Raw genomic sequence first — 26,182 nt, forward strand, 5'->3', positions numbered from 1 at the left:
GCGTTTCGTCTCCTCGCATTTAATAAAATAGTTATTTGTCCACTGCCACACTCTGTAGTTACACTTTAGGTGCGCGTTTCCATGGAGATCCACCTAAACACAACAGAGAGTGGAAATGGAGGAGCTACTGAACACAATGTCATGTGACCCAAAAAGCCAAAAACTCACTGATCCTCCTGTTTTTTCAATTGCAGTCCAGATGAAAGTGTTTTATCACCAAGTAGAAGTGTAAAATATTTTTTACAGACGTTCCCCTGAGAAGCTAATCCCGTTTGAATAGGGCTTTTAAATTGTAAATTACATTACAGCATTTTTTCAGCATACTATAGTCCATTTGTAGTTTCATGAGACTCACATATAAATGTTTTAACAAACTCATTCAACATTCCCCCCAAAAATTGGTTCAATTCCACAGTTCCACAGTATAAAAACACACCTTCTGAGAGTTTGAACACAATTTATTTTAAGCTTAAATAATTAATTCAATCATCCAGTGTATGGTGTGTCATACGTTTGTTATTGGATCGATCAATGAATGCCTGAAGGAGATCTCTTCTGAGTTCTCAACATAAGGAAAGATTTCACCAAACCCCAAAGAAAAATGCCCCATTGAGACCACAGCAGCCTTGAAACTTATTTAAACACTGCTAGAATGATTACAAATAATTGGCTTAGGGAAAGACCTTTACATCTCAGAGCCAATACATATAAGAACAGTTAAACGTTTACAGCGAGCCAGTCGACATGATACAATCGCCCGATCTCTCCTGCTCCGGGCCCGTCTGTGACTGCATAGCATAGGAAACCTTTAGCTGCGTGTGGGGACACAGTGAATCCTTACAAAGCAATACATGAATCGTGTCCATTCCCTCTGTGTGAGTCTGACAGTGCAGTGGTGTGATTAGAAAACAAGGTTAGTGACAAACAGCAGGGCTATGAGTGTGCACACAGCCTGAAAGTTGTTCACTTCTCTGGTTATGTGGCTTAAAAAGAAATCAGAAATAAGGTGAATCACATGCATCAAAATATTGGTACTCTGAGGAAACTTCAAAACAGAACTAGAGCTACGCCCATGTTCGCCGTCATTATTGAGAGGTGCAGTAAATTCAAAATAAACGTTCTGCTGTTAAAATCAAGCAAGCCTGTTTTCATGTAAAAACAGTTTTTCTGTAAATAATTACACAAATACATGTGAAGTTACACCCAAGCGTTTCCTAAAAGTCGAAATCAGCATCAGCATTTCATTCCATTCCATTCATTCTCAAATCTCTCTTGCCAGTGCATTCACAATTGTGTACGTATCATTAGAATTTATACAGTTCTGATTTATGTACAAGATCTCCAAAAACAGCATTATACAGCTTGACGCTATGGGTCCGAGAAGAAGAAAATGTAAGGCGAGTGGAGAAGGTGATTAAAAAAAGTGTCCCTAGCTTTCTGTCAGTCCACGATGCTCTTTTTTTTTTACCATCTTTGGTCACGGAATTGCTTGGGCGCCACCAGTGTTTGTCTGATCGCCAGCACTTCTCCTCCATTTAGCGCAGAAGAAGCTTCGCACCACCAGCGGTCTCGCGGCACCGTCCGGATGTCCTGCGCCACTGACTGAAAGAATGAGTTTTTTTTTTTTTCATGCTCATGCGAAATCAAAAAAGGTCCTCTTCCAGAAAACCATGCGTTTATGTGAAAGCTGCACACGATTCCCCGTTCACTGATCTTCTGCCATTGCGTTTCCAGTGATCTCATTCCCAGGAAAACAATTACGAAACAAGTGCACATCTGTAAAGAAGAAAACATAAAGGTTCATTTACAAAAATGGTTTAAAATTGCAACTAGCATATTTTTTTACTATAAGGCACATTTCAATTCTTTAATTTTCTCAAAAATCATCAGTACACCTTATAATAATTCTACCGGTCAGGTTGTAAGGAGCAGTAAAGTCACTCCACTGAAGTGCAGCATTATAAAGGAGTTTCAGTCAAGTTTCTCCAGGACTGAGGCTAAGTGCAGCGGCATTAGCATTAGCCACTAACCACAGTGCTAGCTCTTTTTTTTACCGTTCAGATTTAGTAAGTATATCAGACTGTAGTCTGCATTTACCTTCTTAAAACAAGCTACATGGGACAAACTGCTAGCTAATAGTGCCCTGAGTTACAGAAACACTACTGCTATCGGGTGGCATTTACTAGCTTTTACCGCAGCTGGCTAGCAATGCTAACCATGGCTAACTATTGCTGGTAACTGCGGATAGCACTCACCCTTCGACAAAACACTGAAATTCTAAGCTTACTGTAAATAAACAGAAGCGCTTTACTCACTTAAATAAACAGTTTTCAGTAAAATCTTTGTAGATTAATCCCAGTGCTCATTTGAGTTTAAAAGAAACGTTTTTTTATAAATTACAGTTTTGTTTACTTAGGCGCCCCCAGCAGCAAGACCTGCTGAATTAGAAGAGAAACATGGCGACACTCTTGTTCATTTCAAGTATGCATTCTTAATTGTGTTGCTTAATGCTCCTTATAACCTGGTGTGCCTAATGTGTGAAAATAGCCCAGAAAATAGACATGCATTGACAGTGCATCTTTTATTCAGAAAAATACGGTAATGTGTTTTTGTAAAAACAATACAAAGACTAAAACAAATACAAACATATAGAAATACAGAGAGGTTTGATCGCTGATTTATCTGTGAACAAAAGCCACTGTATGGATTTGTTCAGTTCTTCTAGCATCTCTGATTTATTTTAATGATAAACTGATTAGAAAAGATCTTAGATGGGGACTGCAGATAATAGCTTTCCTTAAAGTATTGCTTTCATCTTAGAGTTTTGCCAATTAACTAACTGCCTCTTATACAACTGAAGCTTTCAAAAAATAATACCCAATCCTCCAATACATATGAAGTTAGCCACTGCCTCCTTTCCAACTGCCACCAATGCAGCATCACTAGGCAGCCAGTGCATTTGAAGGACAACGCCAGGTACCCAGCTCTGTTACATCAGCCAACAGGTGCCTGTGCCGGCTGGCAGCACAATTAGAATAATGGGGGAGAAAGCAGCATCTATTAACACAGAGAGAGCATGGCCAATTGTACTCTCTTGGGCTCTGGCTGCTGATGCCAATGCAGCATGTCAAGAGATCTTAACTTGTGATCCTCAGGGCACTTTGTCAGCACCTAAGTCTGCTCAAAAACTGTCTTAATATTTTCTTAAAAAATATATATATTCCCCGCTCTGGTCAAGTAGCAGCACTGACCTGCATGTTTGTCTATTTTTCCCCACATTCTCATAATCCTCCATTACCTCAGCTAGAGATTGTTCATAACAGGCTAATTAGAACTGGAACACTCCAGAAACTGCTGTCTATTCCAGGATCTGAGCTGCAAACAGTGATTTTCGTAAGTAAAATCATCCTCAATCTAATTAATATATATTTTAGATTGTTATAAGAATATTTTAAGATATTGTGTATGTGAGAATATTATAAGAATATTTAACTTATTTCTAGACATTTAAAATGATTTATATCTAGCAATATCTAAATTGCCTTATTTTATTAGAATAAAAGTTCACTTGTTTTAATCATAATGTATTGAAACAATCAAAACATTAGCAGTTATATAAAGCTCTGAAAAAAAAACAGGAGACCACTTAAAAATTATTTGTTTCTTTGATTTTACTAAATTGAAAACCTCTGGAATATAATCAAGAGGGAGATGGATGATCACAAGCCATCAAACCAAACTGAACTGCTTGAATTTTCACACTAGAAGTGGCATGCATTTATCCAAAAGCAGTGTGTAAGACTGGTGGAGGAGAACATGCCAAGATGCATTAAAACTATGATTAAAAAAAAACCAAAACACTGCATCTTTTTGTTATTTTAGCTGTTTACAATGGTCTGCAAATAAATGCTCTAAATACAGTATTTTAAATGTTGTCCGTAATTTATAGAATAAAACAACAGTATTCATCTTACTCAAATATATTATTAATAGTTAAGGGAGTTTAATATTGTCCTGTGACATGTGCCATGTCTACTGGGAGGTAAGGAACCCTGCACTGTTCTGTGCTGATTGTGAATGTGATTCACTTGTGAGTAAGTTGTCTGTTTTCATAGATAATTCTGGCTGGACATTGCCAGTTATGATCATTACCACACACTGTACCGTCCACTGTGGGTGGTCATGGTCTATCCTTCTATGCTTCATGTGACACTTGAGGAATGTTAAATGCCTGCACAACTTCAGAAATGGAACTCTGATAATTCATGTATTCTTGCCATGAGCACATTAGCCATTGTTTAACCTCACTCATAATATAACACCTCAAAACTTATACAAATGTGGGCCTTACCTAGCTGTCCCCTGAGGTAACACTTTTGACTTGTCAATGTATTTTAAAACCTACAGGAGTCTACAGGACTGAGATTGCATCAGGCTTCCTTAAATGCTTCTTTGAAAATGTCTGATGCTGTATTTAGTGCCAAGTTGCCAAAATATAGTTTTGTTGAAGTCTTCTAATCTGTATACAGACATTTACGTACCATGTTTAACAAGCGGCTGTTATGATTGACCCTTTTTCTCCTTTTGTCTCCCTTCTTTCTTCTTTCCCTTGGCTCCTTCTCCGACCTGAAGCAGAAAAAAAGAGAGAACTTAATTTAGACAGAGAAACTGCTGGAATGATCCCATCATTCAACAAATCACTCAATTTGTGGTCGTCCAAGAAATGTCCTGCTGGAAACAAAGTACAATTCTGTCCTGAAGAGCAAGAGAAACCTGGGAAACACACTCATTGATTTAATCAAGCAGGCACAGCACTCAGCAAAGGCTGCCCTGACAAGTCAAGGCCACTAGTTGACTAAATTTGTTAAATGGAACGCCATCAGATGGCCACTCGTGAAACAAGCACGCTTCTGCATATAAACCGCTGCATCTCAACATCAGCAGCATTGGCCGCAGTGTGCCAGTTGCACAAACAAACAAACAAACATAGACACTCTCAGCCCAAGCAGGAGGCAAGAAGCCTGAGCCGCACACGTTGCCGACCTCAGGATGCTCCCTAGAGGGCCCTTCCTCCTCTTCCTCAGCCCTAGAGGCCTGTCTGGAGCGCCTGCTCCTCTTCTTCTTTCCGCTCTTCTCTTCAGTCCCGGCCACTCGCCGCACCACTTTCCGGATTACCTGAGAGAGGGGGCAAATATCACGCAACACACCACTAATCTCACACTCTCCCACACGTGACGATAGGTGGATGCTGACCCGGCACTTTGCTATCAGGTACCAGGTATCTAATCTTGTGATAGGCTTCTGTGTGGGGTTGGGATTATTTGTGTTGAATGTGTTTGAATGTTTTTTTTTAAAGTGTTTTCAGTGTAGAGTTAAAAAAAATAAAGGTTAAAATTGTCAGACCTGAATTGATGGAAAAATTAAGTAATGTAATAAAGTAATGCACAAAAAGGAAGACTAATATTCTAATACAAACTCTATATAAAATTAAAACCAATAAAATAAAATATTTTAGTGTTTTTATTTGAAAAAACATGCCTAAACTATGATTTAAAAATCATTGCTGTTTTTTTCTAGTGCAGTAAGCGGGGCTAAGCTACTGTTTTATTTGCTTGTTCATTGGCTGGTTCATGATCTATTCTGATGGACAACATGGTCAATTACTGTTATGTGGAACAAAAGAAATACACGATGTCCATTGTAATGGATGCAGGGTCTGAAAGGGTTAAATGGCTATGGATCTATAGGTTAAGTCACTGTCAGTGTGGCTTTATTTAACTAGTTCAGTTGTTTGAAGCCCATAAAACAGTTTTACTGACTCCTGTCTGTGGCTGTGGATCTGACTGAGACAGTGAAACTGAAATTCCTATTTGTACATTTGCATATTTGTAATTATTTTAACAAGAAGAGTTGAAATAATCTAACTTTATTATAGGACCTCTGTAAATTATAGTCAGCTAGTCACAAGAGATAAGAGCATAAATGCATAAATGACTGAGATGAGAGTATTAGAGAATTATACCAAGTTGTATAATCCAGTTATAGTAAGGGGTAATGAGGTTTTACAATGAGGTGTTACACAATGACTTACCTAAAGCTACAAGAAGTTTCCCACCTAGGTTTGTATGACTTAAAAAACGGGAGGTCTTTGTGCAATGCAAAACAAAAATAAATGGCTTGGGACACATACTGATTTGTTGTCAATTTCTACAGCACCAGTGGCTAATTAATCCAATCACTGTGCCTGTATCAGTGGGTTATTTTGTATGGATGGAGTGTAAGGATGGGTATAGACATTTTGGGAGGGGTGTAAGGTTACTTTTCTGGTAACAACGTTTCCATCTTCATCTGTGAACTGCTCCTCTGTCACTGACTCGCCAGGAATGTTTTTGGCCTGATCACCCTATAGAGGGAGATGTACAAAGAGACTCACTCACCTGAGTAATCACACACAAACAAAACACTAATATCCACACACTCACACTCCTTATGGAAGTCTCAAACAGCTTCCAGAAGCATCAGAGGATCAAGCATCAATTGATCTGCTGAAATTTCCACTGGTAATTTCCATCACTGGTACTGGTACATTGTTATTAGTCTCCAAATTCAGATTTGAAAAAAAAAAACTTTAAATATGGCCTATTTCAATACATCAAATAAAATACTTGAATTAGAGTCAGTGAAAAAAACAGTGATGGAAAGCACCAATGGCACTCTGTCATCACACCGTCATCTGAGAGTCAAATGCAACAGTTACAATGCAACCACTTAAGTTCCACATGTAGCAAAGGCATATAAGCTAAGAAAACTAAGAAGGAACTGTTTAAATTAGAGAAAGTCACTCAGATCAACAGTCAAAAGATTTCACTGACCACGGGTCACATTCACTATAGTACAGAAAGATGAAAGACAATAGGGGATAAAAAGGAAGACATGAAAGATAACAAACGCAGAGAAGAGGTATCTACTAAGCAACAGTCGGCACAGAGGTGTTGTTGCAGAGAAGCGATCACTCCATGCCCATATATAAAGGCACAACACACACAAAGACACACCACAGCACACTCAGCACTAGCACCGCTAGATACCTTCAAAATCACCCTTCGCCGATACACCCTGGTAGTGACTGTGTGTTCCCCATCCGAGCTGGAGTCATTGTCTTTATGTGCTCCCTGCTGAAAGCAGTTTAGTACATTTCAGCAGTCCCAGGACTCTTATTTCTGACATGGGTTCATTTAGCAACCAAACAGAGCTATAAACAACCTGGTAACTTTATTCATCTTGAGTATCAGGATTATATCTGGATAAGTCCAAGCCACATAAAAAAATATAAAGAATAAACTCACCCAAGACACTTTTCAAACAGATCTGCACTGTAAAAAATGATGTGCTAGTTTTACCTAAAAACAATAATGCAACGTTTTTTAAAAGCTTGTTTTTAAGTCTTTCCCACAAATCTTTTTTTGTAATTTACACAAAAAATCTTAAAATGACATTACTTAATAATATGCTTGCAAAAATGTTGCACTATGTTTTTACGTAAAACCAAAGAAACATTTCTGGTCATTTTTACTTAAGATCTTAAACTAACATTACTTAATAATAAGGTTGCAAAAATGTTGCATCGTATTTTTTTCGTAGAAACAACAAATCTTTTCTTGGTCATTTTTAACTGACATTACTTAATAATGCACTTGCAAAAATGTTGCACCATATTCTTACCTAAAACCTTTTTTCTAAAAAACTTTAAACTGACAGTACATAAAACATGTCACTTTGGGCCCAGTTTCCCCAAAGCACTCCAGATCTGATCACTTTAAGAGTGATTGACATGTTTGAGGTGCAAAGAAACTTCTTGTGTAGAATGCTATTGTTAAGTTAATCAATTATTACCAGCATGCACTACAGAAACCGCTGCCTTTTCCCCCTAAAAATGAAAAAATGCACAATGACGTGTAAAGCTGTGGGCGCGGCACAGGGGGAGGCTGAACAAATAAACAGCTGGCTGCTGTGTAACAAGCATACAACTCATATATTCTGACTCAGACCGCAATCATATTTCAGTTTAACTAACTGGAGATGCGTTTGTCTAAATGCATGTGGCTAAAATCCAGATATTAATCACATAAAGTAACCAGGTGTAAACCAGGTCTAGGATTGCTGTATGTAAAATAACGGTTCAGTCAAACATTTAATTTGCTTAGTTTATTAGTCCAGACGTTTTGTATCTTTTTTGATGGTGTCTAAGCGCCCAGAACCCTGTTGCTTTTTATTTAAACACTCTTAGTAACACAAAATTACACACAAGACCTGCCTGATGTTGTGGTGATGCTCTGACCCAGACATCACAATTTAACCCATGCCAAAGTGTGTGAGATTATATATATATATATCAAATCCTTTGACCAGTATCATTGTAACCAGATCATCAATGTTATTCACCACATTTCCCAACATCAGTGGTCTAAATGTTATCATTAACTGGTGTATAACAATGTAGACATACAGTAAGCATGTTTTAATCTTTAGTCATACTAGTAAATATTATTATTGTTTTTGACACCGATATTTACATACATGCATTTAACATTTATGTTAGGGCATTTTCACACCAGCACTATTTGGTCCAGTTAAAACAAACTGAATTATGCCTGTGTGAAACCAAACCAAACAGAGGGGGGAAACGCTAGAAGTAAGCAAATTCATCAACTGATCTGAACCAGAGAAGCAAACTACAGGTGTTGTTGGATTACGATTACGATCCAGCTTGTTCCAGGACAAACTAAACCCTGCTGGTTTTAAATGAAATAAAATTCTAAGATTTTAAAATACAGTACCTGAGCTTTAGGTTCTGCTGTGCTCTCCTCTTTAGTGCTGTCCACTGCTGCCTCTCTGCTCACTTCCTCCTTCCCAGAATCCTTTGCTACTTTGCTCTTCAACTTGGTGGTTGGCTCCTGGTCCTCGGGCAGTGAGCCAGCTTGGGCCTGGTGCTGAGGATGCTCTCCGTTCTGCTTCTCGGCTTGCAGTTCAGGGGAGGAGGATGTGGGCTTTTGGCTAAAGAGAGAGTGAAGGTTATGTCAGTACACTGTTCACCGGCACCTGACCTTCTGACCAGAGCCAACTGCTAATGGATATCAATAGGAGCTGCTCATCTACATATGTTATCGATTAGGTAAATCAAGACAGGTAAGAAGGCACACCTGCTCTCTTTCTGTGCATCGGTGCGCAGTCCTTGACCTGAAACCGACGTCTCCTTTTCAGTGCTGGCCAGCTCGCTTTGCAAACCTGTGAATGAAGATGACAACTCCTTTTCTGCCTGCTCCACTTGAGACAGAATCTCCTGCACTCTTTCGTCTGTTATCTCCACATCCTCAAAGCCTTCCTCCCGCTTAATGTCCTCCAGAAGAGACTTGAGCTTCTCCTGGGTCAGCTCTTCTTCTCCTTCGTCAAAACCAGACCAGCCGCTCTCACCCTCTCTCGGCTCACAGACCTCTGGTTGAGGTACTGCGGGTTGGGTGAACACCTCTGAGTCTTTGAATGCTTCCTCACTCTCCTGGGCTCCCAAGAACGCCATAGACTCAGAGCCGACTGCCATGTCTTCCTCTCGACTGCAGGACTCTCTACCTCCCAGGTGGGTGTCCTCGGCTACAACGGTAGGGGGGGTCGCATTGGAGGAGGAGGCTGCGTCCATGGAGGTGGCGGGCAGGGACAGTTCACTGGGTCTGATAGGGGATCTACCGGGAGAGACTACACTACCGTCCTCGCTAAAGAAATCATCCTGTCGGAGAGGGGTGGGGGGCTCATAGTTCAACTCTGTGGGGCTCTGCAGCTCCAGATCGATGCTGTGGTAACCTGAGTGACACAACACAGTGGGACTGAGGTGGACACAATGCACAATGCCACTACCAGAGCAACAGATGGAAGATGGAGATGGAGGCACAAACAACAACAGGGTGGTTTAACAAATCATGGAACAGGAGAATGAAATGAAATTAAAAGTGAAATGGAAGGACCCTTATGTGGCCTTTTCTGAAATTTCCTTCACAATTGCACTATTTACTATTAGAAATGTTAGTTTCACAGTACCAAACCATTTATATAGTAATTACTGAATAATAATCCTTAAATAATCACTGAAAATGCTTATACTTACAAGTATTCAATGTGGAAAAGATAAGTTAACCAATTATCCAAATGAATTTATCTATTATTTCAGCCATTCGGTATGCGGCAGACCATTAATCAGTTATAAAGCCTGTTTCCACAAGTTATTTCAATCTGTTTACATGTTAAACTTTAAATGTAAAGTTCAGGAACAGAAGGGTCCTGATGTAAATGAAAGGGAATGGATGAAACAGAGTCAACACACAAAGAAACATGACTGGAACATGGAGGAACAGATAACACAGAGACGGATGCAGTAGATAAAGAACTGGTAAAAGTAGGATAAAGGATATCGGGAACAATCAAAGACACTAGGGTGCAGAGAATGGAGGAAAGAAAATCAGAAACATGACTTGACAATGAAGATGATAATGCAGGGTTACTGATGAATAATGAATATGAGTATAAAGAACCTGATGATGCAACGTTAGCAATGTTCGAGCCGAGCTAGCAGTAAGGAGTAAGGCGCTGCAGCTGGAGTTAGCATTATTGTTAGTGCAGCTACAGGCACTAGATTTAGCACAGTTAGATAGTGGATAAATGAGAGTGAGAGCGAGAGAGAGAGAGAGGAGGCAGTAGCATCAATGCTAAAGTGGCACCCCACAGCATGATGACAGTGGTAGGAAGGCAGAGGCGCTGCTGTGGGAACGAGCGGCCTAGAAAGGGCTAGAAAGAGCAGCAGGTCTGGTTTTGCAGAAAGAGATGCTCTAGCAGGAAGGTTCAGAGGCTGGGACTCTATAGAGAACTATGCAGCTCCACTACAGGCATCAACAAAGCAGACATTCCACTTATGCCATGCTCTCAGAACAGCTGGGTGAGAGAAAGCTGTAGTATTACTGTATTCTTGTGGAAAAGAGAGTCCAAAGCGACCATGCTCTATTGTATTATTAAAAGGTTCACACAGTGAGAGTGGTGCTGAGAATGCTGCAGATGTTTTGGCAACTATGTTTAGCATAGAATGCTGCAATAAAATCATATAAACATATAGTTTATATCAAGAATAAAGCACAAACCAAACCTTAAGCCCATCTTGTGTTATCAAGTTATGGCTATAATAGATATGGTAAAAAGAGTCCAGACAACCGTATATATCGTGTAGGAAAAAAAATATTGTAGCTAGTTATGCTCTCACATCTTTATATTATATATATTTTATTGAGATGGGCTTACGTTTTGATTGTCAAAGGCTTATGATATTCATAGCTGCATGCCTTATTGCTTTACAAACATATACAATCAATCCATACAGTTAAACACACAATAGAATCACACTGCCCATCGCTGGTACAATAAGCCACACCAGGATGAATAACTGGCAGCTAAAATTGGAGGATCCAAAAATCTAATCAATACCTTGAGAACGAATTTCGAAGTTTCAAAAGAAGAAAAAGATTGGAATTTTGGATTTGAATTTAGAGCAATAAGTGTTTAGCCTTTATGATTTTCTACTTCTAGAAAGATCAAAGAAAGAAACAAAAGGAGAAATAGAGGTCAGCTAGATGGGGCTAAACTTTACCATCAGTCTGATCCCGGAAAACTGCGTTATCATCTGCAAAACACCTTGTGCCTGAAATGTTACCATAGTCAAATATTGGCCCTTCCAGCAATGTCACAATATCCATCCGATTGATCTTTGTCAGCGCTGCAGTTAAGACATCCGCTAAAATAGGAGACAAAAAAAACAAACAAAAAAAGAACACAGAGAGTAGCATGTTAGACTGAAGCTTCAATTTATTCTGTCCGTAGCAATAATATGGCAGTAGGTTTTTTTTGTTTTTTTGTTTTGCTGACTGGAAGACAGTAGAATTCTACAGTTCTTTCACATCTCCAATAGATGGTGCACTAAGTAGTACGCATCCCCATCCATCCCTTTTGCCCATGTACTGTAGTAACAACACTGAATATGTGCTACCGTGCTAAAATTCCCCAGACATAGAGAAGGCTCACATCAGCCCACAGTCTACAACAAAGCAGTGTATCATCTATGTGAGCTGAGTAATGTGACATTAATAAACATAATAGCCACATAATAACCCTTTTGCACTAATTTGAAATCAGTGATTTAGCTTCTCTCATAAGATGTGAGGTTAGAGGTCTGGGCGTCGATCAATACGGACAGGCTAAATAGTCCTGCTCGAGTATTTAACACACCTCACTACCCATTATCGAGGAAACAAGGCAACAGGGGATACTTACTTGTAGCATTTTTACCATCTCTGTTAACCCATTTCTTTAAGAGCATGAAACTCTGAGTTGTCAGGGAGTTGGGGTTCTCCACACGGATGTGATTTATCTCGTCAACTGAGAAATCCATTTCCCTGGCCAGCTCTGCAACACATTAAAAATAGATTAGCAGTCTCTCTCTCTCTCTCCCAGATACATGTGCGCAATACTGCAGTGCAGGCAGGTCGGGAGACTGCAGATGGCACTCCCTACTGTTCACAGCCAGGGCCGTGCTGAGCATGCAGTAACAGACAAAACCTGTCGTAATATTCAACCAAAACAAAGGCACGCTACAGTAAACAGTGCTCTCACTTCATAAAAGCATGTCTAATATTCAGTAGCACATAAATAATTCAAATAAAGATGCAGCTCTGAATAATATCGATCTGAGTGAGAGTCTCGGTTTATAGAGAGATAATGTTTCGTTTTGTCCACCAGGTGGTAATATTTCCAAGGTTTCGTTCTCTTACCAGTCCAGCTCAGGCCAAGATGATCAGCAACTATAGCCATTCGCAGGTCCGTCCTTTCACAAGGACTTTGAGGACCTATAATTAGAAGATGTTTAATTAGGAATTTATAACTTGTAGATAATGTATGTTAAAAAGATATAAATAATATATAGAGATAGATATAATGCTTTACTATTTTCTGGTCAATCTTGTTAGGAAAATAATCAAAAAGATGATTTTGACAAAAACAACAACAACAAAAAAACAGATTCAATGCTGTGTTGTTGTTTCAATGTGTTGACCAGAAAAGAGCATAAACACTGTTTCAAATACATTAGAAGTTATTAATTTGTCAGTGGTGTTGAGAGGTTAGAGTTGTAAAGAAAATGCATCCTACCAATCTATCGGGAAATCCCTCTCACAATTAAAAAACTCACCAGAGACAGAACACGAACAAGAACCCACAAACAGAATAAAATAAATCAAAAACAACATGCGGGCACCGGCGTCCACCGGTGATGTGCTACGACTTCATAAAGTAACAAGTACAATCTACTACACACTCCTTAGCACTCCACAAAGGCAAGGAACCGGCCAAGTGTCCAGCACCCCGCTCACACTAGCATGCTACACTTAAACTGGCTACGTCAGATAGAGAGTGATATCGGAAATCGGAATCAAAGACACAAAGTACACAAAGAGAAAGATGACAGAATGATAGAAATGACATCTACAGTTAGGTCACGCCACAGGCAATCACAACGGCTCATGCAACTAAGATCATACAAGTGGAAAATTTTTACAAACTAGGCTCGATTTCCACGCCAGGGGCCACTTCAGGCCCAGCACCCTGACTGCCTTCACTTCCACCAGTCCTTTTACTTCTCCTCCTCTTCCTGTCTCTGCCGGCCTGCTCAACCTCTGCTCTCACATCTCTAGCAGACCTGGATGTACTGGAGGGCTGGGACGCTTCTGATAAAGAGGTGTTCCTGGATGTGCTGCTTTCTTCATCTTTATCATATGCCTGCATCTTTTTCTCTTCATTGGAAAGGTGGTCCACAAGCTTTACAGGTTCACTAGCCTTTGAATGAGTGCCTTTGGCAACATTCTGTAACTGCTCTTGTCTAGTCTTACTTCCTGATGCTCTGGAAGGACTTTTGCCAGAGTTCTCTAACTGCTCCTGTCTGGTTCTACTTCCTGTTGCTCTGGAAGGACTCTTGCCTGAATTCTGCAACTGTTCCTGTCTGGTCTTACCCCCTGATGCTCTGGAAGGACTCTTGCCAGAACTCTGCAACTGTTCCTGTCTTGTCTTACTTCCTGATGCACTTGAAGGACTCTTGCCAGAACTCTGCAACTGTTCCTGTCTTGTCTTACTTCCTGATGCTCTGGAAGGACTCTTGCCAGAATTCTGCAACTGCTCTTGTCTGGTCTTTCCCCCTGATGCTCTGGAGGAACCTATCCTTGACATAGTTTTAGCTAACAATTGAGTTGGTTTATGCTGTGTTCTGCTTGTCACTTTTGCTAAAAGTGTGCTGTTCCTGCTTTCTCCTTCTGATGTAGAGCAGGAAGACGCCTTTTTAACCTCCAAAACTGGAATTCTACATTTATGCCTTGTGTTTGGAAATGGATCTAATCTTGTACTGGCTTTGATTCCTGTGGCTTGGACTGAGGTCAAACCAGCACTTCTACAGTCCTGTGTTGAATGGTGTGCTCTCACTGGTAACCTCGACTTTAGTGGCTGTTTTTTCACATTCTTGTATTGTAAAACTGCTGTATTGTCTGCCTTGCTTCTTGCACATGCTTCTCTAATATTATCACAGTCTGTCTTAAATGAATTATTAGGATGCTCAGAAGAATTGTGCATAGGCTTTGAGTGATGATGCTGTTCTACTGTACAGCACTGCATGTAATCAGTTCCACAACCTGGGGCTTCTAGGTCATTACTGTTATTGCAGTTCTCAGTCTGAAGGCATTGTCTCTGCTCTGACTTTGATAAGTCTGTCCTCTGCATGCAAAGGCCTCCTGTACTAGTTCCTGGTCTCATTTCCTGTGAATCCCCTGATGTTTTAAGCTCAGAACAATCCCAGTCCACACACACCAACTCCCTTTTCTCACCAGATGTAGCTTTAACTCCTATCTTAAAAGAGGAACACAAATTAGAACTGACTTCTGAATATGGGGGTGGTTCCATAATGTTGTCGTGAGATGGAGTGTCCGAGCGGTCAGTGCAAATCTGAATTACATTGTATGAAATTACTGTGTTGTCATCCATCCTAACCTGTGCCCGATCTACTGTCTGTGGTTGTGAGGTGACTGCCCCTGCTTTTCTGCCCCCTTCCCTTTTATCCCCTGATCTCGTTCCATAAATATGCTCACCAATCTGAAAAAACTGCAGCCTTTCTTCAACAAAATCCCGCTTGCTCATGTCAATCGCACCACTGCGGGTCATCTCAAACATCTTCCCTTCGTGGAAGGGGAAAGGGTTAGGCTCGCTAGTCGGTGTGCTTTCATCTGTCGGAGTTCTTGCAGGAGTCGTGTCAGGGGTAGTCGTTTGAGACTTGTCGTCAACAGCTAACCCAAAAGGCTTTGGCTCATCATCTTTAATTCTAGCATCAACGACTTCATCGTCTCCTCCTTTACTCGACCAAGGATCAAAGTCCAAGCCTTTTGTAGCTACAGTTTTAAAAGGGGTGTTAAATTCTTCATCTAGTTTGTAGCTAAAATACGTGTCTGGCAATCCCTCTTGCCTGGACTGCTTCTTGTCACTTTCATTGCCGTTTCCATTGTCTGATTTTTTAACAGAAGAATCACTCTTTGTTTTTGCTTTTTGGCACTCTTCCATTGGCGCTTCCTCCTCGATAACCTCAAGTTTACTTTGGCTGAAAGAACGGTCACTAGGCCTAAGCATACTTTCTGATGCCCAAATGTCCTTTCTGTTTTCAGTTGGAAATCCAAATGGTTTTACATCACTTAGATCATTAAGTCCGTCGTCTTCGTCCTGGAAATCATATCCATCCAGAGAATCGATCTCTGTGGCATCTGTATCATGAGAGAACTCGGCAGTTGTTGCTATTGAGCAGTCCGTAATAGACTGATCATTGCCATTTTGCTCATAGTCATAATCCTCGGCTTTGCCATTGCCATTTGTCCCATTTGGCTCTTTATGATTACCATTCTTGTCATTCTTTTTGGGTTTGGTTTCGTTCTCTTCTTGCTTCTGTTCATCAAGCTTAAAGGTATATTTCTTAACAGGAATGGGCTGAAAGATTGATTCATCATCACTCGAATCACTGTCATTAGCCCCAGGGGGCACAGGGGAAGGAGGCTGAACTCTGATTATGGGCTCAGCAAGCAAATGCTTATCATGTTCCTCTTGGAGGTTCACCTCCATCATATCAGTCTCGGCCTCTGAGGAAGGGGAAGATCCTTTTTTCTCGGGTTGTGATGAATCAGAATCTAAGGGAGGGGGAGGGGGAAACTCTATGTATGCAACTCGTTTGTCTTTACCTGCCTGTCCAGTATCCTGACTCCCATTGGGTGGCTCAGGAACTATGATCTTTTCTGGTTGAAGTTCCTTAAATGAACTTGCTTTGCCTTGCTCTGAGTCCTCTGATTCTTCTGAGACCTCAGCAATGGGGCTTGCAATGCCTGGTATAAATGGCATGAAAGAGTCAGGGGTTCGAGAAGTGAGGTCGTAACTGACTTCCTCACTGCTGGGGGTTTCTGGTGTCATTGGACTTTTACCAGAACTATCAAGAAACGATATCTGCTCGAGTGTGTCATCGTCTGGGCTACCTTGAGGTGATGTTGGCTGTCTCTGTTTGACTGCATAAATTGTTCGGCTTTCTGAAGTGACAATTTTTTTGACTGATCCATTTTGCCCACCTGGGGAATCTTTCTCACCTTGTTTTCCTACCTGCACACTAACGTAAACTGGCAATGTTTTCAGTCCTTTAAAACTCTCTCTTGTTGTGACTGTAGATACCTTCTCCACTGGACTGAGGCTACTGGAGCTCAAATCCTTTGAAGTACTACCCTCTAAAGAATCCTGAGACTTTCGTGCAGCAACGTCTCCCTTGGAGAGCTCTGAGCGACCTTGAACTCTTGTTTTAGATAGGGTAGGAATATGTGATGTACTTTTTTCAGATTGCTTTGCTATTGTGTCTTGTTTTGATTTCTTAGCTTGATCAGTCTCCGAAGGACCAGTAGGTGATCTCACAGGAATGTGCGACTCTATCTTTTTTTTAAGACTTTTCGTCTGTGAGTCATCACTGTCTGCATGGTCCTTTCTGATGGCTAAACCTGATTTGACCTCCTTGACAGGCGACTTCAGATGCTGCCCTTTATTGTCAGCACTACTTGCACTCTGCACAACAGGGCTACTGAGATCTTTTAATGATCCTCGGATTTGTTTCTCTTTGGCTTCAGCAAGCTTTTCAGTTGTGTCAGATTCGAAACTTTTGGCAACCTGTTCATATTGTGCCCTTTTTTTAGATGTGCTACTGGAAATGGTGCCTGAACCTTCCAACACTTTGTCATTTAGTTCTTTTGAGGATGCAGATCCACATTTACTACCATATAAACCTTGTCCGATGGTTAACTTACTTTTCTCACTCTCAGCAACCTTTTTCAGGGTTTTTTCTTCTTCACTCGAATCAGTTTTAGATGTCTTGGATCCAGTAAAGAGCTGATACACAGGTAATTTACTTTCCTGAAACTTTTTAACAGGTTGTTTAGATTGTTCTGTTGGACTACTTTTACTTTGCTTTTGAGCCTCTGCTTCAAACTTCAACCGAACAGAACTGACTTTGGAAGGCTTTACTGGAACTGGGGGAGATGTTTCACCCTGCTTTTCCTGCTTTGATTGGTCTTCATTTAACCGTGTCTGTACAGACCTCTCTGGGCTGCTTGGCAAACTAGCACTTTTCCTTTCATTCATGCTGCCAAACATTTTGTGCCTTCCCTTACTCCACTCCTCGGAGCTTAATTCACTCTTTTGCTTTGTTTTCTCAGGACTGCTGCACACTGAGCTTGGACCTGACCGTGTCTCTCTCGATTCTCTCATGGGTGGCTTTTTCTCAGGAGACTGAAGCTCATCATTAAGCTTTTCTGTTTTGTCTCTGAAAAACTGTGAAACTTCGCTCAGTTTTTCCTCAGCCTCTTTAACTGTGCGATCAACACGATCTTCGTATATGAGTTTCTCTCTATTCCTGTCCTGCCTGTCTTGGGTGAAACGCATCCAGACAGCATGTTTGGGGCTACCAGGCTCTGTAGTATAGTGCAAGACTGTCAGTTTATCATACTGGTCATCTTTCTGAGTAAATTTACCAGATTTTTCTGATGAGTCTCGTGCTGACCTGTAAGTCTGTTCTTTCCTGGCCCCAGGACTTTTTTCCCCATAATAGCCTTCTGCTCCTTGCATTTCAGGGGTCACTTCGTGTCCCTGGTGTGCCACTGGGTCCTCAGTATCAGAATGTGATACGTCTAATTTTTCAGAAAGGAGCATTTTTTCAGCAAATCTGTAAGACTCTCCCCTTAACTCAGATAATTCATCATCATGGTACTCAATGGAGTGCTGGGTCAGGAGTTTAAAAGCTTTATATGAGTCATCAGCAATAAGCTGAGCTGAACTGGGTCGACTGTCCTCCTCTTGAGACAAAGGTGTATTGACTCTAGAAGTTTCCAAGAAAGAGGGCAGTGTTTCCTCAGCAAGCTCTTCCTCTTCCTGCAGAGCCTCGTAATCACCCTCTACCCTATCAGAAAGTTCTTTAAGGCCGCGGCTGCCTTTGCATACGTAGTCGGGGTGTTTCTTTGTCTCTCTGATAATTACTTCTGTCGGATCTGTTGTGTTGCCCTTTTCAATGTGAACCTCGATTATTCTTTCAACTTTGGGTTTAGTGTCCTTTTCAAGGAACCGTGGGGTTAATTCATCCCCTTTGATAGAATCCTGACCAGCCTTGTGTTCAAACAAGCCAGCCAGTTCTTTGGAGGGGTCTCTGCCTGACTGGAAGGCTTTCATTATGTCTCGAACTGACATTGTTTCTTCAATCCTGTCAGAGCCTGCATCTTTAAGCTGGGGTTTGTGGTACACCATTCTAGTTGTAGTTGTTATATGAGTTTCCTCTTTCAGACGCATGCTTTTGCTCACTAGAGAGTCTTCATCGGAACTGACTTTAATCTGGAATGTTTTAACTTTATCTTTGATAGAGCCAGCAATCGTCTCTGGTTCAATGCAAGCCGGTGAGTTCAAGGCCGCTGCTGCTGCTTCTTCCATTAAGGGCTCACAGGCCTCCTCAGGGTGTTCATAACTCCTAATGACACGAACAACCTCTGTTCTGGTTTCTGTTATAACTGGGGGAATGGGAACGTCTGTAAAGAGGGGTTTGGGCCCTGTGCTCTCTGCACTTTGCGGAGCTGAGGGTGTCTTTTCGCTTCTGGTTTCAAAACCACTGTCTGAGAGTGGGCTTTTATCCTGTTCATGGGAAAAATCATCAGGGGATTCCAAAATGGCATCTGTACCACTGTAGGAATCAGCTAATTTGCACAAATCTTTTTCGGATGGAGAGGAGCGCATGCCTGGAGGCGGCATTTTGAGCTTATGCTCAGGTTTCAGGGCACGTTTTTGCTTTTCCTCTCCTTCTTTCATTTCCTCGAATTTACTCTTTACACCAGACATTTTGGAAAGTGAGCTAGCCCCAATGTCATTCACTAAGTAGTCAACAACCTTGGCTAAATCGAGATCTTTGTCTTGCACTGACTGTGGTCTAACTGGGAGGGTAGGATCAAAAGGAGGTAGAGATTTGAGGACACTTTGCTGAGCTTCTTCTATTTCATCTTTAGAAAACTCTTCCCATTCATCCTCAGAAGCCTTGTCTTTAACAGTGCCTTTTGCCTCACTCAGAACATCCTTAGTCAGGATTTCACTAACTTTCACAAGATCTTCTTTAACTTTTTCAACAAGACTGAAAGGTTCCTCATCATCTATTTTGGGTTCCTTAGAAGCCTGAGACTGATAGCTTTTAGCTACTGAAGCCGAATCAGTTTGCAAAATGGCAGTCATTTTAATCAGATCCTCTTTCATGTCTGCCACATCCCTCAAAATCTCCTGACTGGACGAGAGCTGTGCGGCAGTGGCTGCTTTAAATGCTGCGGAGGGAATGAAGAGTGCGGGTTTTGAGGGTTTAGATCTGGGAGTAGAGGATGGTGTTTGAGTGTGTGTCTGAGGTGGAATGGTTATTTTGTCTGGTACTCTCCTTTCTTGGGGCTCAGGTAGAACATTCACTAGGGAGAACACTGGAACCGTCATTGAACATGTTACAGGTGTGCTGGTGGAAGCTGGGGATCTAAGAGATGCATAAACTGAACTGGACACATTTGACCTTAAAGGAGATGACTTGGATTTTAGTGTTTCATAGCTTGGCGTCGTGCTGGCAATAAGAGTTTTTTCAGCCTCGCTGAAGGCTGTGCAAGCACTCGCTGCAGCTGCTTGTGAAGCTTGTATCCTCTCTTGCAAACTGCAAGTTCCTCCTGAGAATAGGCGGGACGACACAGAAGAGGAAGACGGGTATTTGATGGGTGAAACTGATCCATTGAGTAGTGCTGTTTCAGTGGGGACGACAGCAGGTTTTGCTGGTGATGACAGTGATGATAGAATTGTTCCCCTAGAAGCTGCAGCTCCATCTGCAGAGGTTCTGAGTGTTGACAGACTGGACAAGGATCTAATGGGGGATGCTACTGTGGTGGTTGAGGAAGCGAAGGTTGATTTGAACGATAACGCAGAAGTGTACAAATTTGCTGTTGATTTTGGAGATTCTGGTGGTGTCACTGAGGGGAAAGTTCTATCCAGTATGGATCCAGGTGATGACACCGAGATTGGTCTTGAAGATAATGAAGCTGCAAGTCCCTTTATTGACACAGGATCTGTACTGGTTTTAAGAGGTGAAGAAATGAGACCAGTTGAAACCGGAGCAGTGTATTGGGCTTGCTGAAGAACAGTCTTTATGGGAGATGAGATAGATCTGTATGTTCTAATGGGTGATGCTACATCAGTAACAGACTTAACAGGAGATACGTTTGTGGTTCCCAGGGTGGACTTGAGTGGAGAAGCTGAGGATATTGACCAGACTGACTTTAATGGCGAAGCAGATGGCGTGTTGGAAGGTGAGCTGGAGAGGGAACCCAGTCCACATTTTGTTTGCCCAGGGACGGTAATAGGAGCAGTCGACCATGCCTGGTAAGATCTTGTTGAAAAGACAGGTTTGTGAGGGTAACCAGCAGGCAGTGTTCTTGTTGTACTTCGTTCAACTGTTTCTTTAAACAGACAAATGAAAATCCAACACAAAATCAACAAAAAATGGTTGAGAAACAGAGAGACCAGAGGGAAAAAATTGGTCAGTGGTGCTCGTATCATAGAAGAAGGAAAAGCAATGCTTTCATGGTGGTGTGAAATGGGTTGGATGATGAAGAAGGATCCAAAAGAAATGTAAAAAGAAGCCCAACAAAAAACTGTGATCCATGGTCCACAAAAATGATACGCAAAATATAAACGGAAGTCCCACAAAGCACATACAGAAACATAAGGACTGAGGCAATGACCAACAAAAACGCAAAATGGCAAGACAAATGCAGAGAACCCAGAGTAAAACAAATTCTCTTTTGACTTTAGATGTGCTATATTCCCCTGTCACTGGCTACCTTGATTTTACTAACGTGCCTTTTATCTGTTTGGTCTGAAAAAACATGTTCATCCCAAAATTTGGATATTCTGACAAAACAGTAAAAGTAAGGACTACAAAACAAAAATACCCTAGTTCCTTTGCTACAGCAACCCGTATTATGGCAAAAGCAGGCTAAGTGCTACATCTTAGGTCCATAATAACTCATCATGCAGGACTGAGTATTCTCGGTGACAGGCATTTCAATGCAAACTGTGAAAGCACCTGAGAAAAGTTTTCTTTGTGAATCTCCATGCATTTCTTTCCAAAAAATAAATCAAAACTCGGCACAATCACAAAGCCAAAAGGAGCAAGACTAGTTGTAAAAGAAGGATAAGAAAGGAGGGGGGACTTTACTTTGATGTCATATTGCACTGTGCATTAATTAGTCAATCAAAGTAAAATTTTATGGATATTGTAGTTGAGTTGTTCTCTTGTCAGTGGGGGGGGGGGGGAATGGACAGAGATATTAAACAATATCTAACAAAGTGAGCAGGCACAGCACAGCAACTACATAAACCATGCAAAAGTAAATTGTACAAAATCAAGCATGAGGACTTTGTTATGCATGGTAAAAATGTGCAGATAACATTTGTTTATATTTCAGTTTATAGATAGTCAATGTGGGTCACGTAGTAAATTGTTGTTATGTTGAAACACTACTAAGAATGTTAGTAAAATATCACACTCACTCATTCCAGGCTCGGTCAGATAGCTGTAGCGCTTACGTAAGGCTAGAGATGCAAAGGTATGACGTCGTTCTGGCTTTTCAGTCTGCAACAACAACAACACAAAGTCCTATCAGTACCCCCTGTTTTAAGCCCTGGATGTTCTACATCTACATCGCTAATTGAAGCATTTAATTTTCTGATTATTATAACATCCTGGTAACCTTTGAAGGCCCCTAGAAATATGTTTTATATCGACATAAAATGTAGTTCAACATTTAATAGTTTCAGTAATGGGATTGATAGATTAACTTAGACTACTGTTTCTAAAGTGTTAATACAGCAGTAATGCCGTATAGGTAATGCTTAAGGTAATTAAATATTAACAAAGTTAATACTTTTTGTGACTCCACGTATCATACGGTATATTTTCTCTAAAGCAATGTGAAACAAGGCATGAATGGATAAATAAAAAAAATATATGATTGTCACCTTTGGCCAGTGACATGCAGTACATACTCTTACAGTGTATGGAGTTAAGCCAGTGCACCACTCATTTACCCATCATACATTAAATCCCGTGACAGGCAGCAGCTACGCAATGTGTGGTTTCACAAGGCAAGTACCCAAAAAAACTAAAGCAACTCAAACACTAGCACACCACATGGAAATGAGGGGACAGGACTATTACCTCTTCATCGGCATCTGAGTCCATATCCTTTTGGTTCCAAAGATGCATTGCAGAAACAGGGGGAATAACGCAATGGAGAGCAGGGGGTAAGAAACATCAGGATGTGAAAAGGGCGATTGTGAGCACACTGAGATAGAGCCACCCAGAGCAAAGCCAGAGCAAAGGAACAAATGGAAAAAAATAAAATAAAAAAGGAACTGAAAAGGTACAGGGAAGCAACCACAAATTATGCCATAGAGAAAAAAGCACAAGCCTGTGCACCTTCAGCCAAAGCATGAATCCAAATCAAAGTTCTGATTCGGACAGCCACAGCCACAACAACAACTAGAGAGAAGCTCAAAACAGATAAAAGACACACTCAGGCAGATTTCGGCCAAGTATAACCCTTTTAGCTGAAAACACTGCTCTACCTTTCCTGAGTATGATGATGACATGATGTGACACGAATGAGCAGAGAATTACAACCTTACCTTTTTGAGCGCTGGCAGGGTGATGTTTAGATTACAGACAGCAGTTTGGGGAATTCCCTTTGAGGTTTTCAGCTCCCTGAGGAAGGACAGTCGCCCACAAGGCTCTTGGCTGTTGTCCCTGATCTGGGGTGTTTCAGTATGGAATGAGCAGAAAAGCGTGAACATCGCAAACATTAAAACATATCATCAAGTAACATGTAACACATAAATAAAACAATGAGATTTATTTCATACTGGACGTTTGTATGTGTCAAGAACGTGTTACGACCTTAACCCAAGTGCAAGTTTAAGCTAAATGGCTTCTGTATCCAGTTTAACCTAGTACAGTATGTTGCTCAGATAATACTACAGTTAAGATCACATGCCATCACTGCTTTTGCTTCATTTAAAATTGCACAGAAATCAAGAACACATGACCATCTTCCTATATTTACTTTTTTGCTACCACCCCAGACATGTCTGGTTTGGATTTACCCCTGTGTGAAAACAAACCAACCAGGGAAAAATGCTCCAAGTTAACAATTTTATTAACTGATGTGGACCAAAGAAAACGAACTATAGGTACAGGCACATCAGCCTTGCCTTAATAGTGAACCAAAATGGGGAAAAAGGAATAAAATTACTTAAGATCAAATGAGACATAAGCCATCATTGCTGTAGCCAGGTTCAGAATGATCCATAGGTTAATTCCTGTTTTAATTTCCTGCGTTCTAGTACATAAAAATAGCATATTACCTTCACACAGAATGGGAGTCTGTTTTCTTTAAATGCGTAGAAATTAAGAAGTAGTTGCTGCCCAGCTTTGGTCAGAGGGGTTAAATTGCCATAGCAGTCCACATAGATGGGTTTTCCTTCCAAAACCTGTAAAATCGTGAACCGTGTAAGTAGAAGGCCAAACATTTCATTTCAGGGATCATGAGTTTATAAGAGGGTCTGGATGTTCAGAGGGTCAATGACAAATCTCTCACTGGAAGGGATGGCAACACTGACATGCCAAATGTCTGCCATGTCCTGTGGATGCCATGTCCATTTGGCGTGTCAGAGCCTTCCAGCGGGTGAACCCAAGCAAGTCAGCTGGTCCAGGCGGCATACCTGGGTAAAGTCCTTAAAGCCTGCTATAAGGAATTAGCAGGAGTTTATGCAGACATTTATAACACCTCACTCTCTCTCTCTGTCGTGCCAGCAAGCTTTAAACCGGCCACCAACTCAACACCGGAGCCCCTCAGGTCTGTGTGTCCAGCCCACTCCTGTAATCCCTGTACACCCACCCGTGACTGCACAACCAGACACAGCTCCAATGTCTTCATCATCAAGTTTGCTGGCGACACAACGAATGTGAGCCTAATCTCAAACAACGACGAATCGGCCAACAGAGAGGAGGTTAACATCCTGGAAAACTAGTGCCAGGAGAATAACCTCTCTCTAAAGGTCAGTAAGACCAAGGAGCTGATTGTGGACTTCAGGACCCAGGAGAGAGTATCTTTATCATCTTTATCTTTATCAACGGGACTGCGGTGGAGAGGGTCAGCAGCTTTAAGTTTACCACCAGACGGGTGGTAAAGAAGGCCCAACAACACTTCTACTTCCTCGGTCGGCTGAGGAGGTTTGGTCTGAACTTGAGTATCCTCAGGACTTTCTACACCTGCACTAAAGGAAGCTTTACGGAAATCCCTGCTAAGGGTTGTGCGTACAGGGCAGTACATCACCGGGGTTCAGCTCCCAAATCTTCTGGATTTATACACCAACCGCTGCCTGAGGAAATCTAGAAGGATCTTGAAAGACCCTTCCCACCCACTGCCTGTTTCCAGGAAAGCTCAGAAACCAGCCGATTCCAAGACAGTTCCCTCCCCAGATTCTGCCAAACCCACAGAACTGCCATCTCAAACAAACTCACTGCACTCTGCACATTACTTCACACCGCACCTATTTTACTTTCCTATACTTATCCCACATACAGGGTTCTGCACCCTGTACCTCCCACAGAACTTACTCTGTACCATGCAATTTACTCATAGCACTCAGTCATTGTAATATCTACATATTCAGTATTCTATTTTACCCCACATCTAGAGTGCAATAACATGTATATATGTTTACATAATATACATGAGTATATTGTTATATTTGCTACTCTACGATAGTAAATAGTTCACTGCTTACTAGTGGGAACTTGCATCCAAGTTTTTCACTCACCTGTACACCTGTACTTTGTGATGTAAAAAATAAATTTGATTTGATTTTGATCTGATTTTTGGAAGCTAAAGAACCTATGACAGTGGACAGTGGACAGTGTTCAATCTCACTCATACGGTGACACTTCACAGCTTATACAGGTTAGGGCATTCCCAGGGTGTACGATCAATTTACAAATAGCTTTCCAATGACTTTCTGCATGTTAGTGTATATCAGTACAGTGACAATGTGTTAAAAGACAAGAAAAGAGAAGAACAGGTTTCTATTAAACCACAAACCTCAATGTCTTTGCTTCTGGCCACCTCTTCAAAGTTCTCCTGCTGCTCCAGAGTCTTGTCCACTTTGTCATCCGTCATGCAGAAGCATCGCAGATTGGATTCAACGGGGTCGTTCATCTTGGCAAACACTACAAACTTGGCCATGTAGGGCACACAGATGAGCTCTCTGTAGAGCTGAGTGGCCAGACCTACCGTGTCTGGTATCTGATGGCAGTCTGCAAGCCAAAACCTGCAAACGGCCGAAAGACGGGAAAGTGAATTCCTGACTCATGTTGGTAGTTGCTCTAGAACATTATACTACTGTAGATGAAAACTGCTCTGGATAATGATCA

At 41.3% G+C, this 26,182-nt stretch overlaps 1 protein-coding gene across 37 annotated transcripts in view; it reads right to left on the bottom strand.

Moving 5' to 3' along the window:
- Positions 1 to 437: 437 nt before the first annotated feature.
- ank3b (ankyrin 3b) overlaps positions 438 to 26,182 on the bottom strand; it is a 177,924-nt gene continuing 152,179 nt past the window's right edge. For 20 of the 37 annotated variants that reach the window (XM_049464977.1, XM_049464979.1, XM_049464970.1 and 17 more), the window contains 16 exons: positions 25,851 to 26,079; positions 24,115 to 24,240; positions 23,380 to 23,502; positions 22,910 to 22,936; positions 22,243 to 22,324; positions 15,213 to 21,146; positions 12,858 to 12,932; positions 12,361 to 12,492; positions 11,681 to 11,824; positions 9,201 to 9,852; positions 8,838 to 9,054; positions 7,089 to 7,175; positions 6,320 to 6,403; positions 5,044 to 5,175; positions 4,542 to 4,626; positions 438 to 1,776 (listed from right to left, as the gene is read on the bottom strand). In XM_049464977.1, coding sequence (XP_049320934.1) covers positions 4,561 to 4,626; positions 5,044 to 5,175; positions 6,320 to 6,403; positions 7,089 to 7,175; positions 8,838 to 9,054; positions 9,201 to 9,852; positions 11,681 to 11,824; positions 12,361 to 12,492; positions 12,858 to 12,932; positions 15,213 to 21,146; positions 22,243 to 22,324; positions 22,910 to 22,936; positions 23,380 to 23,502; positions 24,115 to 24,240; positions 25,851 to 26,079 — 8,110 coding nt within the window. In that variant the 3' untranslated portion in view covers positions 438 to 1,776; positions 4,542 to 4,560. The remainder of the gene's footprint in view (positions 1,777 to 4,541; positions 4,627 to 5,043; positions 5,176 to 6,319; positions 6,404 to 7,088; positions 7,176 to 8,837; positions 9,055 to 9,200; positions 9,853 to 11,680; positions 11,825 to 12,360; positions 12,493 to 12,857; positions 12,933 to 15,212; positions 21,147 to 22,242; positions 22,325 to 22,909; positions 22,937 to 23,379; positions 23,503 to 24,114; positions 24,241 to 25,850; positions 26,080 to 26,182) is intronic. The other 17 variants (XM_049464987.1, XM_049464989.1, XM_022669187.2 and 14 more) reach the window with 11 other exon arrangements.

This window comes from Astyanax mexicanus, chromosome 15 (assembly GCF_023375975.1).
Source record: "Astyanax mexicanus isolate ESR-SI-001 chromosome 15, AstMex3_surface, whole genome shotgun sequence".
Lineage (NCBI taxonomy): Eukaryota > Metazoa > Chordata > Actinopteri > Characiformes > Acestrorhamphidae > Astyanax > Astyanax mexicanus.